The sequence below is a fragment of the Pristiophorus japonicus genome, chromosome 14 (assembly GCF_044704955.1).
Source record: "Pristiophorus japonicus isolate sPriJap1 chromosome 14, sPriJap1.hap1, whole genome shotgun sequence".
In the NCBI taxonomy this organism is placed as follows: Eukaryota; Metazoa; Chordata; class Chondrichthyes; family Pristiophoridae; genus Pristiophorus; species Pristiophorus japonicus.
In genome coordinates, this window is record NC_091990.1 from 135,870,178 (window position 1) to 135,883,173 (window position 12,996).

Sequence of the window (12,996 nt, forward strand, 5' to 3'; positions counted from 1 at the left end):
GCGGGGAGAGAGAGAGCGAGAGACTGGAGGGGGGGAGAGAAAGATTGGGGGGCAGAGAAAGAGAGTGACGGGGGGTGGGGGAGAGAGAAAGACGGGGGGGGTGGTAGGGAGAGAGAGAGACACACTCTGGGCTGGGAGAGAGAGAGAGAGACTGTGAGTCGGGAAAAGCGAGAGAGGGTGGGGGGGGGCGGGAGAGAGAACATAAAAACATAAGAATTAGGAACAGGAGTAGGCCATCTAGCTCCTTGAGCCTGCTCCGCCATTCAAAAAGATCATGGCTGATCTGGCCGTGGACTCCGCTCCACTTACCCGCCCGCTTCCCATAACCCTTAATTCCCTTATTGGTTAAAAATCTATCTATCTGTGATTTGAATACATTCAATGAACCAGCCTCAACTGCTTCCTTGGGCAGAGAATTCCACAGGTTCACAACCCTCTGGGAGAAGAAATTCCTTCTCAACTCGGTTTTAAATTGGCTCCCCCGTATTTTGAGGCTGTGCCCCCTAGTTCTAGTCTCCCCGACCAGTGGAAACAACCTCTCTGCCTCTATCCTGTCTATCCCCTTCATTATTTTAAGTGTTTCTATAAGATCACCCCTCATCCTTCTGAACTCTTAACGAGTAAAGACCCAGTCTATTCAATCTATCATCATAAGGTAACCACCTCATCTCCGGAATCAGCCTAGTGAATCGTCTCTGTACCCCCTCCAAAGCTAGTATATTCTTCCTTAAGTAAGGTGACCAAAACTGCACGCAGTACTCCAGGTGCGGCCTCACCAATACCCTACACAGTTGCAGCAGGATCTCCCTGGTTTTGTACTCCATCCCTCTCGTAATGAAGGCCAACATTCCATTCGCCTTCCTGATTACCTGATTACAAGGGCCATGGAGATAATACCAAATTAAAGTTAGTCATGTCACCATGAATCTTTTTTTTTGCAAATAACTTCTGTTTTTCTTCCCGCATCCTTCCCCATCTAATTTTTTTAAAATTGAGGTGGAATGCTAGGTAACATCATCTGTGAAATGTTTCCATTAATTTCAAATTAAAATATAGCATCCCAGCTGGGAGCTGTTGTCGGCTCCTTTAAAGAACAATGTTCTTTTTATTATATAATCTATATTTATTTAATTTTGTATAGCAGCTTTTCTATGGAGAATGAGAATAACAATGTATGAGAATACTTATTTTAAAATTTGTTTGGACAATTAATTTTTATCCTAATTTAAGATGAGTTTTTCTCTCTTTATTGAGGTTTTTATATATATTTAACTAAAAATCACACGCACTATAAACTATTTCCCAGTTGGAAGGACAGGTGGATAACCACTTCTAGTATTCTAATGTCAACTTTGGCTCAGTGATAGCACTCTCGCTTCTGAGTCAGAAGGTGGGCTGAAGCCCATAAGCCAGAGACTTAAGTAATATAGAGTGACAATTCACTGCAGTGCTGAGGGAGTCTTGCACGGTCGGAGGTGCTGTCATTAGGAAAAGACATTATGTCCTTTCAGGTGGATGTAAAAGATTCCATGACATTATTTGAGGAAGACTGGGGGCGTTCTCCCAGTGTCTGCAACCAACACCACTAAAACAGAAAATCTGTTCATTTATCTCATTGCTGTTTGTGGGAATTTCCTGTGCACAAAGTGGCTGTCATGTTTCCTTACATTACAGCACTTCCAAAATAATTTATTGTCATGAAACGCTTTGGGAGGTCCTGGGATCGTGAAAGATGCTATATGAATGCAAGTTTGTTCTTTCTTACCAATATTGTTCTGTAGCTGGCTGTAAGTGTGCCCTAAGGTAAATTGGCTACATATTTTTCCTCAATCCTTGTGGGAATATACCACTCTCTTGCTGACAGCATGACTAATATTGAGAGCTTGCCTTGTGGGGAATTGCAAGGGTGAGCAGATTCCTACTACTCCAGTGCACAGTGCGTTGGAGTTTGCAACAAATTTCAATCAAATTTCAATGCATATAATAAAGTAGGATCACAGGAATATGTGGAATAAGAAGAGGTCTGGTAGTTCAATGACTAAACCTAAAACTGAAATACTGGTTATTTTTGTTGAGAAGGCACTGCATTAATCCTCAATTAGTTGATTCCAATTTTTAAAAAATTCTCGGGATCTGGCCAATGCTGACAAGGTCACTTTTGTTGTCCTAAGAAGATGTTTGTGGGCCTTCTCCCTGAACCCCTTTAGTCCTTTGGTAATAGTACTCCCTCAATGGCGTTGGGTGCAAATTCATAATAGGTAACTATTTATGTTGCTAGTAGTCTTCAAAATATAAAGAAAATTTGACTCCTATAGTGTACAGTGATTTTTTTAATTGAATTTGATTAGATGTTCTCCTTTCTATGTTGTATTAGCCAAATTTTGGCTCTGCTTAAATATTTATAAACATTTCCAACTTGTGTTATCTTCTACTGTCCATTGAATCTAGGACCAAATGTACTCCCAGGTGAAATAGAAGAGACCCCTGCAGATTATTCTCAATATGAATGTAAGCACACATCACTTGACTTCAAAGTGAATCCAGATGTTGAAGAGTTTAATAATAAAACGCACGACCAGGTATGTTAATTCTTTCAGACCGTTTGAAAAATATTTTAAAGGCTTTACACTGCTGTAGAGTAGCTTGTCTCCTTGCTGCATATCTGTTGCCCACAGATCATATTTTCTGTGACCTGCTGATTTACTCTGACTGAATGCTAAACTTGCATATTGCTCAAATCCAAACTGCATTTGCTTCTGCCTGCCTGAACAATTCAAATCCAAAATACTTTGTGGATGAACTCTTTATCCTGAACTTTGTATGGATGTAGTACTTATTGGCCTAGAAATTTGAGAATACTGGAAACCTACCAGTGGCACCGCGGGCCGCTGTTATAGCTGCCGAAATTAATGGTGTTGGCAGCACCAGTATATTGGTACTGCTTGCTAATTAACATTAACACAGCTCTAAACTTACTGTGCAAGGCTGATTTTCATGGCGGTAGTTTCAGCAGGAGGCCCAATGTAGCGTGGCTGCAGTGTCATTGCAGCAAGAACAGCTTTCTCTTAAAGCAAGTCTGTCATTTTAGAAAGCAGAGCAGTCCCTTAAAAGGGAACTGCCTTCTAAATAGGAACAAATAAAAATCATTTAAAACTAGGCAGTTTTTAGCCCTTAGCGCTCAATTGACCTCTGGAAAAAAAATCGACATTAAAAAGAATTCCCAAATGGCAGTCTTCAGCTCTTTAAAGCTGAATTGCCTTCCGCACTAAAAAAAATATGGAAAGTGCTTCAAAACAAATGGCTCAGCAAGCCAGGCAAGGGCATCCAGGGTCCCGCACGCGGGACTCCAGCTTTGTGCAGGGGGTCAACATTGCAAGAGAGGTCCTCTACCCACGGGGCCAGGAGGTCCTCCAGAATAACGATGTGAGACCAGATCACTGAGGCCATCACTGCCAACAGTGTCACCCCCATGAACTGACTGCAATGCCCAAAGAAGCTTCATGATCCCAGACCACTGGTTGAATGCATCTTCAAAAGCCATCTCCTACCAACTGCATCACTAGTCTCACACACTGCTCATCACCACCCCCTCACCCCATTATGCATCACCCCATTACGCACCTACCAGCAATCTGTACCATACACAAGGCACGCCTCCCATTCCTCGCTTCACATTCCCCCTTGAAGGAGCCGGTGCTGGCTATTTTTGTCAGGAGCATTGCTGAGCCCTGGGCCAGTAGCGGGGCTGAAAGAATACAAGATGCTGGTTACGCCATACGTTATCCTCCTACTCGCATGCACCTCTTGCTTTCCTGCCCTCCCCTCACCACAACGCCATCCTTCCTCATTTCAAACACCCAAGAAATGTAGCGTGGCCAGCCAGTAGTTGATCAGGAAGGGGGAGAGGAGAGTGAAGAAGTAGAAGGAACATCAACGTTCGATTTCACACTCCCAGCTCCTCAAGGTCGACCTGCAAGGCCATTTGCAGTGTCCCCCACTGAAAGTCAGCAGCCTTCCACTAGCCATGCTGCAGCCACTGGGGTAGCACTCTGTGGGATCACAGGATAGGCAAAGGCACATACAAAACAGTCAATAAGGGAATGCCATAGTTGATTTCTTGATGTTCTATTGGATGGACAGATGTATGAAGTTGGATTGTAAAGTTTGCTTTGTGGTGGCTTTTGTTTCAGCATTATGACCAAGAGGACACTGTGATGGTGAGTAACAGATGGAAGGTAAGGCGTGGGACAAATGTTGAAAAGGGACTTGAGGTTGTGGTCACTGGTACTGCAGGAGGATGATTCCTTCCTGATATCCCAGCCAGAAAGGGGCTGCCTGGGTTGCATTCTTCTCTCTGCTTCCTCCTCTTCTGCGTCTTCTCTTCGCTCTACGAGCGGATGCTGGAAATCTGTAATGGCAGCATAAAATGCTGGAAATACTCAGCAGGTCAGGCAACAACTCAACCTAAGGCGTTTCTGTCTTCATGGATGCTACCTGACCTGCTGACTATTTCCAGTCTTCTCAGCAGCCTTCTTTTGCAATCCGAGGCCTTGCAAGTATCCAGCAGCAATCCCTACATACTTAAAATACTTTTAACATCTATTGCATCAAACCACTATTTCAAGAAAATATAAAAAGTCCAGTCCAGAAGCGTAAATGAAAATTTACCTGAAAGATGTGTGTGTCCCTTTAAGAAGTGCTGTTAGCAACTGTCAGCTGCTGCATGCTTGCTTTTCAGAGCGAGATTAAGAGCCAGCGCTAAACTCAACGCAAAGGTCCAAGTTCGCAGAGCGTGACGTTAAGTCGGGATTGCACGCCGACTGATGTTACGCTCTCCAGATTTGCATGTCCAGGGACACTGCTGCTGAGTTCCATGCCAGAGGTGGACATTAGAGCGGTGGCCATTATTTTTTTCCAAGAATCTGCCACTAACGGGTGACGGTAAGTGGTCCAATTTCCAGGCCATCATCTTTTGACTAGTGGATAATCATATAGGGAGGGACAAACTTAATACAATCACTATCACTAAAGAAGTAGTACTCAGTAAAATAATGGGACTAAATGCAGACAAGTCCCCTGGACCTGATGGCTTGCATCCTGGGGTCTTAAAAGAAGTGGCTGCAGAGATAGTGGATGCATTGATTGTAATCGACTAAAATTCCCTGGATTCTGGGGAGGTCCCAGCGGATTGGAAAACCGCAAATGTAACGCCCTATTTTTAAAAAGAGGCAGACAAAAAGCAGGAAACTATAGACCAGTTAGCCTAACATCTGTCACTGGGAAAATGCTGGAGTCCATTATTAAGGAAGCCATAGCAGGATATTTGGAAAAGCATAATTCAATCAAACAGAGCCAGGTTTTATGAAAGGGAAATCAAGTTTGACAAATTTGCTGGAGTTCTTTGAGGATGTAACGAACAGGGTGGATAAGGGGGGACCAGTGGATGTGGTGTATTTGGATTTCCAGAAGGCATTCGATAAGGTGCCACATAAAAGGTTACTGCACAAGATAAAAGTTCACAGGGTTGAGGGTACTATATTTAGCATGGATTGAGGATTGGCTAACTAACAGAAAACAAAGAGTTGGAATAAATGGGTCGTTTTCCGGTTGGCAAACAGTAACTAGTGGGGTGCCGCGGGGATCGGTGCTGGGGCCTCAACTATTTACAATCCATATTAATGACCTGGATGAAGGGACCGAGTGTAATGTAGCCAAGTTTGCTGATGATACAAAGATGGGTGGGAAAGAAAATTGTGAGGAGGACACACAAAATCTGCAAAGAGATATAGGTAGTCTAAGTGAGTGGGCAGAAATTTGGCAGCTGGAGTATAATGTGGGAAAATGTGAGGTTATCCACTTTGGCAGTAAAATTGCAAAGTGCTGCAGCACAGAGGGACCTGGGGGTCCTTGTGCATGAAACACAAAAAGTTAGTATGCAGGTACAGCAAGTAATCAGGAAGGCAAATGGAATGTTGGCCTTTATTGCAAGGGGGATGGAGTATAAAAGCAGAGAAGTCCTGCTACAACAGTATAGGGTATTGGTGAGGCCACACCTAGAATACTGCGTACAGTTTTGGTCTCCGTATTTAAGGAAGGATATACATGCATTGGAGGCTGTTCAGAGAAGGTTCACTAGGTTGATTCTGGAGATGAGGGGGTTAATTTATAAAAATAGCTTGAGTAGGTTGGGCCTATGCTCATTGGAATTCAGAAGAATGAGTGGTGATCTTATTGAAACATATAAGATAATAAGGGGGCTCGACAAGGATGCAGAGAGGATATTTCCACTCATAGGGGAAACTAAAACTAGGGGACATAGTCTCAGAATAAGGGGCTGCCATTTAAAACTGAGCTGAGGAGAAATTTCTTCTCCCAGAGTATTGTAAATCTGTGGAATTCTCTACCCCAAAGAGCTGTGGAAGCTGGGTCATTGAATATATTTAAGGCGGAGATAGATAGATTTGAGCAATAGGGAGTAAAGGGTTATGGGGAGTGGGCAGGGAAGTGGAGCTGAGCCCATGATCAGATCAGTCATGATCTTATTAAATGGCAGAGCGGGCTCGAGGATTCAAATGGTCTACTCCTGCTCCTATTATGTTCTTACGAATTAAGATATATTTCCTGTCTTCTCCCAAAAGAAATGTTTTCTTCTAATTAGTAATGTGAGTAAAAAAAAAGCCAGTGTGAGAATAAAGCGGGTTTCATCAGTAGGTGTTTTTGTTTGGATTCTGATATGAGAGTTGTTTAAGAAGCAAAAATATATTCTTTAGACATTAGTTTTATTGCTAGAAAATTCCAGTGATCATAGTCATTACGGCACAGAAGGAGGCCATTCAGCCCATCGAGTCCATACAACTCTCCGTCGAGCAATCCAGTCAGTCTCATTCCCACCGCTCTATCTATGTAGCCCTGGAAGTTTATTTCCCTCAAGTGCATATCCAATTTCCTTTTGAAAACATTGATCATCTCTGCTTCCACCACCCCTGTAGGCAGCGAGTTCCAGGTCATTACCACGCGCCGCGTAAAAAAGTTCTTCCTCACATCCCCCCTCTATCTCTTGCCCAAAACCTTAAATCTGTGTCCTTGTACCATCAGCTAATGGGAACAGCTTTTCTTTGTCTACCATATCTAAACATGTCATAATCTTGTACGCCTCTATCAAATCTCCCCTCAACCGCCTTTGTTTTTAGGAGAACAACCCTAGCTTCTCCAACCTAACCTTGTAGCTAAAGTCCCTCATCCCTGGAACCATTCTGCTAAATCTCCTCTGCACCCTCTTAAGGACCTTAACATCCTTCCTAAAGTGTGGTGACCAGAACTGAACACAATACTCCAGTTATGGCCTAACCAGAACTTTATAAATAAGGTTCAACGTAACTTCCCTGCTTTTGTACTCACTACCTCTATTTATGAAACTCAGGATCCCATATACTTTGCTAACTACTCTCTCAATATATCCTGCCACCTTCAAAGATCTATGCACATGAGGGTGCTCAGAGGTTTTATACAGCTTGCAATTTCTAAAAATATTATTTTGATCCCTGTAAGCACTCAGCAATGTTTTATGTTGATTCAGGGCTGAGTTGGTTCTCGTATCCATATTTTGACATCTTGCCATATTGTAACATAAAATCTGTGACATGTTTCATTAGAAGAAGGTCATGTTCCCCATCAGAAGTTGCCAGCAATAAAGCGCACCTCTCTTTATTTTTCATCAGGTATTGACAGATGATGTCCAGCCTTTCACATTGGACGAAGATTTTGACTATGACTGTGTCTATCTCAAGCCCAAATACACTGAGGAAGAACTAAAAACTATTTCTGCCTTCTCAAAACAGCAGCGAGAAAGTGGAGATTCTAATGCAGCAAAGCTAAAAGATTTTGACTTGTAGTGCAGTTGTCATTTCCTGTTGTAGTCAACCAGACTGCATGACTTTTGATTGGAAACCAATGTGAAGCAGAATTTGGGAGTGAGAAATTTTCAACCCCAAGAAGAACCTTTATGGATTGAAATCATGCTGTGCAATATTAACAAATTTAATGTTTTATTAATGATCATAACTCTTATTTTAAATCATTAAAATAGACAGAAGGAATTCATATGAACATGTGATGCATTTGTTGGGTACTATGGAGCACAAGTTCATCCTATTAAACATGTATTGGTATTTACAATATATGAGTGTGTATTCAGTTCTTTCCATCTACCCATTTCTACTCAGAAACTGATTTTGTTTTTATAGAAAAAAAGAAACATAGGAGTAAGTTGCATAGGAAAGAAATAGCACTCCTTTCTCATTGGGCAAATTAGGTCAGCATTTTGAGATATCTACAAATTAAATGGATACATTCATTTAACTTTTCAATGTAACAACTGGGGCTCAATGGCATGTACGAAAATAGCCACAAAGACAAAACACTGACACTCCTGTTCTCAATTATTTGTGTCTGGGTTTTCTATTTCTGTTGTTAGTCACTGTTTGTGGTAATGGCAACTTACTGTGAACATGCTGGATGTTTTTATGTTATGAGTCCATGATCAGATCAGCCATGATCTTGTTAAATGGCGAAGCAGGCTCAAGGAGCCAAATGGCTCCTATTTTTTATATCCTATTTCTTATAGGTACTGAAATTCCTCCTGTAAGTAATTTTAACAAAAACATCAATGTTTAAGTTTTTTTTTAAAGAAGGAACACCCCCATGGAGAATAATTGATATCCAGGAAGTATTTTCATTTAGAAATTCAGCTAATGACATAAACCACAAGCACAGTTTATAATTGCTCTTTGAACCCCGAGATAAAATTGTAACTTTCAAATCACTCCCAAATATCTAATCTTATTTTAAGTACTATACAGTGGAGATTAATGAGGTGACTTTATTTCTTTCTCTTGGCTTTGTGCTTTTGTTGCTTATGGTAGATGTCATGCTAGTCACCAGGCAATGTACTTTGTTATCATTGAAACATGATGAAATGCTCACAGACGTTATAGTGACTGATGCAATTAGTTCTGTGAAATGATGAGCCACATTTGGTTTCTTGGAAATCACACAATATATATTTTATACTGATCTAGGGAAATTATGGAACTTGGCCTGAAATGTAAGTAGTAGAAGTATGCCGTATTTTACATTATTCTGTACATTTCAGAATATTGTGCTCCTTAGAACAGTGGTCTTAAGCTTATGTGCTGCATAAAGGTGAGCTTGTTTTTGTTGCACATCATTGCTTTAGCTGCAAATTCTTGTTTATTCCTAATCTCTGCCAAGTTTCATTACAATTATTCCAATGTGCTCACCCACATTACCCAACCCTAAGAGCAAAAGAGGAAATAATGTGCTCTGCTTATCTTTACTCATCAGCGGCAGCTTGGTAAATAGAGGACCTGAGCTGAGAAAATAAGGCTTTATTTTTCTGTTGCTTATTTGTATTTCAAGCAAAAAAATGCATTCAAGAATGCAACATTTACAGCTATTAAAATATAAGATAATAAATTCTGCTTAAGAAATCCACACACAAGTTGACAGCGTTTAACTTGGAGCAAAGGAAATTGCTCAAAGATATGAGTAGCTGGATGAGAATTTATTTCAGCAATTGCTGAACAAATTGAAGATGCATGATTTTTATTCCAGAGCTTTAGATAAGCCAAATAACATAACTACATCTTAAATTGTTGTATATACATGCTTGTGGTAAGACAGCAAAGGAAGGCGTCCTCACACTAATACAGATATATTTTTGGGCATTACTTGCCAAGCGCTGAAGTAATTTCTGGTAGCACATAATATTTGCTTACAAAGGTGGAAATTGAACGCCTCACAAATAACAGAAAGGCTTAAGCTTATCATTGCTTTATCCATCAATCGGCATTTTGTAGCATATTCGCCCTCCTGCCACAATTTGTGAAAGAGCGAAGTCATGAATATCCTCAGCTTTCTGATGCTGTACAGTTTTTTTTTTAACCTTGTTTTTTAAAAGGATACTGCAGACCATTTTACCATTACAGGTACCAACAAATGGATTCTGGCAGGATTGGTTCAGTGAAAGAAATTGATAGTTATTTAGGGAAATAATATTCATTTCAGGAGAGATGAACAGTTCATTAATCTAGAAGCAGACCTGAGTCATCAAATTCATTTTGCAAAATTCCTGGAATTGATTTGAGAAAGCTTTTGATAGATTTGCAGGTTTCAAATGCCGCTGCCTGTCATTGACATTCTCATTGATCCGTTGCAGGCTGGCTCAGATCTCACGGGCCATGCAATCAAAGGATTCAAAATTTGGAGATGGAAGTCATTGAAGGTGCTGAGAATGTAGAAATGAAAAATATTCATCTGTTTAGGATTTGGCTTCCAAAAATAAACAGCTTTGTATAAATGTGCAAGCAAAGTTATTTGTGCTTGTCTCTGTGAGGCTGTTTCCAGTGATGAAAATGGTAAAGCCAAAGTTGCATTACCATTTAACAAACTGCACCAACTTTGAGATCAATTAATGAGATTGAGAGTGAAACAATGGACTCATGGACTGTGCTAAAACATTGTTTCAGCGCAATCCATGGAGATGCCGCAAATGGTCTGTACACAAGGTAGGTGATTACAGGGGCATGTGTTCGACAGCAAGTCCGAAATTACTCCTTTATTTGCAAGAAACCTGACTTGCAGGTCAGCTGAGCCCTTTTGTGGGACTATTGAATCGTTGTGTAATTACACTTGGTTCACTACTTGGAATATAAACTGCGTGCAACACGTGGGTTGGTCTTGGGTTATGTTCTTTCATCTTGACTCTTGTTGCTATGTCAAAGTATGTTGAAAAACCAAAATAAACAAGTCATTAACTTCAGTCATTCTCGGTAACATATGATTTGTCTTTTACTTGCAGATTAAATTAAGAGACCTGGGCTTGTGCAAGTGCTCTAGATCAGTCGGTTGTGTGAACATTTTTGTTGTAATTCTCTCCTTTCTTTTTTTCTTGTGCACAGTGAATCTAGACATGGACAGCCTAATGCAGTTCTGTTCAGTCAGAAGCTACACAGGTACTGTAATCTTTCTTATAGGCTGGCTCGTAAAATAGCAGTGTACCACTTTTGAAAACATACATTAACCTACTTTCTTTAAATGACCAAGGGAAGAAGAACTGTCTCTTGTGTTTAAATGGGAAGGAGAGCAAAAAATATTTGGAACTACTGTCTTATCTTAATTTGAAAAATTCACCTGTAGACACTTCTGTTTCCTTCTGTCATATTGGCACCTGGTTGCAGCATAATTTTTCTTTCCCTAGACCAGGGTGTTGCACTCTACTCTTCGTAAGTCCCCTGTGCTGTCATCCCAGGCTGAGATCAATTTTCTCTCTGCCTCTCTCCCTCCCTGTCTGTTTTACTACCCCTCCATCTTGTGCACACTCTCATCTTCTCTTTTCTGTCCCCATCAAGAAGGTGCGTTGCTGGCCTTCTTTCTCCTAATCTCTTTGCAGGCCCGCCACACCCCATGTATTGGGCTGTAGTGCTTCTAATATGAAGCTGGAAGTTAATTCATCAGTTGCTAACCCGAGGATGTTTGCATCCACGGGTCTTCAATTGTATGAAGAAGTACTTGTTCTGTGCATACATTGCAGCCACGGAGTCTTTTATATTGGAGCCAGACCCCTGTGTATTATGTGAAATCTCTGTATGCAAGGAGTCGGCTGGCCTGGTGGGTATGGTTACAAATTGATGGGTATATCTGAAGTCCAGGATATTAAAAGTGATGGGGCAGGTAGGTATTGGTAGAGCCACATTTGTGGGCAATTGCTTTTCTGAATTACTATTTTTTTTGTAGAATTGAGTATGTGCTGCAATGATGGCACAGAATTATTTTTAGTTGAATGCAATTGTGTGATTGTTTCTGACTGGACAACCAATGATGCATAGATGAGACTAGGATATTGTTGGCTATGTTTACCCGATTTGGCATCTGGTGGAAGGGACATTAGTCTCTGGTTCTTTATTCTACTGGTTGACGGGACTGTAATATTACATTCACAGATACATGCACTTTCAATAAAGGTAGAATAAAGATGATGTTGTGAAAACTTGGACAAACATGAGGATGAGAAAGTAAACTTCAGTTACCAAATATCTGAAGTTTTTCTTTGCTAAACTGAATATCACTTGGGATGGGTGAAATAATTCAGATTTCATTGTAGGTTGGATAATGAACAGCAAATTTATTAATGGCTTTGAAATCATTAGCGAGAAGTTGCATTCAATTATATCGCAGAGATACTTAAAATTTCTGGGGGTGTTAGGGTTAAATTTCCACTTGTGTACTTGATACAAAGGGAAGCCTTAAAGCAATTATTATTTAACTGCTCATCTTTACAGAATGAAGCCGGAGTCACAATTTTTTCTTTTTCTATTTAAAAGCCAGTCAGTCGGCAGCGTAGGACCTGCAGAGCGCTGCGCAGCTTAAAAGGAACTTGGCCACAAATGTATAGATTGTAGTCGTCTACTTGTACATGTTATTGTGCACTGCATTATCCTTTATTCTTCGTAGCTTCTGGCTCTGATTGGCAGGAACTAATGATAAAGACTTGAAGTTAAGACTTTGTTCAAAAACAAAGTGAAGAAATGATTGGCATGTTGAACTACAGAACTGAATTTTAACTTTTACTGTTGTTGAATTCCAGCTGAGACTGGGAATGAGTTCCTTCCTTTGCTTAAAGTAAAGGATTTGTGCAAGATAAATTTGAGTCATCTCAATTCAATTCTTAGTTGGTGTGAAATAAAACTATCTAATTTGGTAGTCATACTTGGATGTTATACAAATACCTAGTATGGGAATTGGAAATATTGTTCTGGTGCAGTAAGAGGGAGGGCACTGTTTAGAGGTTTTTGTTGGGATAGAGTAAAAACAGAGGTTCCCAAACTTCTTTTGCCGAGTTCCCTTAGAGTCGCATACGTGCTTGCCTCAAGTACAGCAGGAGCGGTGAGGTTGGGGCGCAGGAGTGACGAGTGATTG

The 12,996-nt window shown here is 40.7% G+C and overlaps 1 protein-coding gene across 4 annotated transcripts in view; it reads left to right on the top strand.

Moving 5' to 3' along the window:
- The window catches only part of iftap (intraflagellar transport associated protein), a 100,780-nt gene extending 92,605 nt beyond the window's left edge, over nucleotides 1–8,175 (top strand). For 2 of the 4 annotated variants that reach the window (XM_070899657.1, XM_070899654.1), the window contains 3 exons: nucleotides 2,449–2,579; nucleotides 4,191–4,235; nucleotides 7,719–8,175. In XM_070899657.1, the coding sequence (XP_070755758.1) occupies nucleotides 2,449–2,579; nucleotides 4,191–4,235; nucleotides 7,719–7,892 (350 nt within the window). In that variant the 3' untranslated portion in view covers nucleotides 7,893–8,175. The remainder of the gene's footprint in view (nucleotides 1–2,448; nucleotides 2,580–4,190; nucleotides 4,236–7,718) is intronic. The other 2 variants (XM_070899655.1, XM_070899656.1) reach the window with 2 other exon arrangements.
- Nucleotides 8,176–12,996: the final 4,821 nt, after the last annotated feature.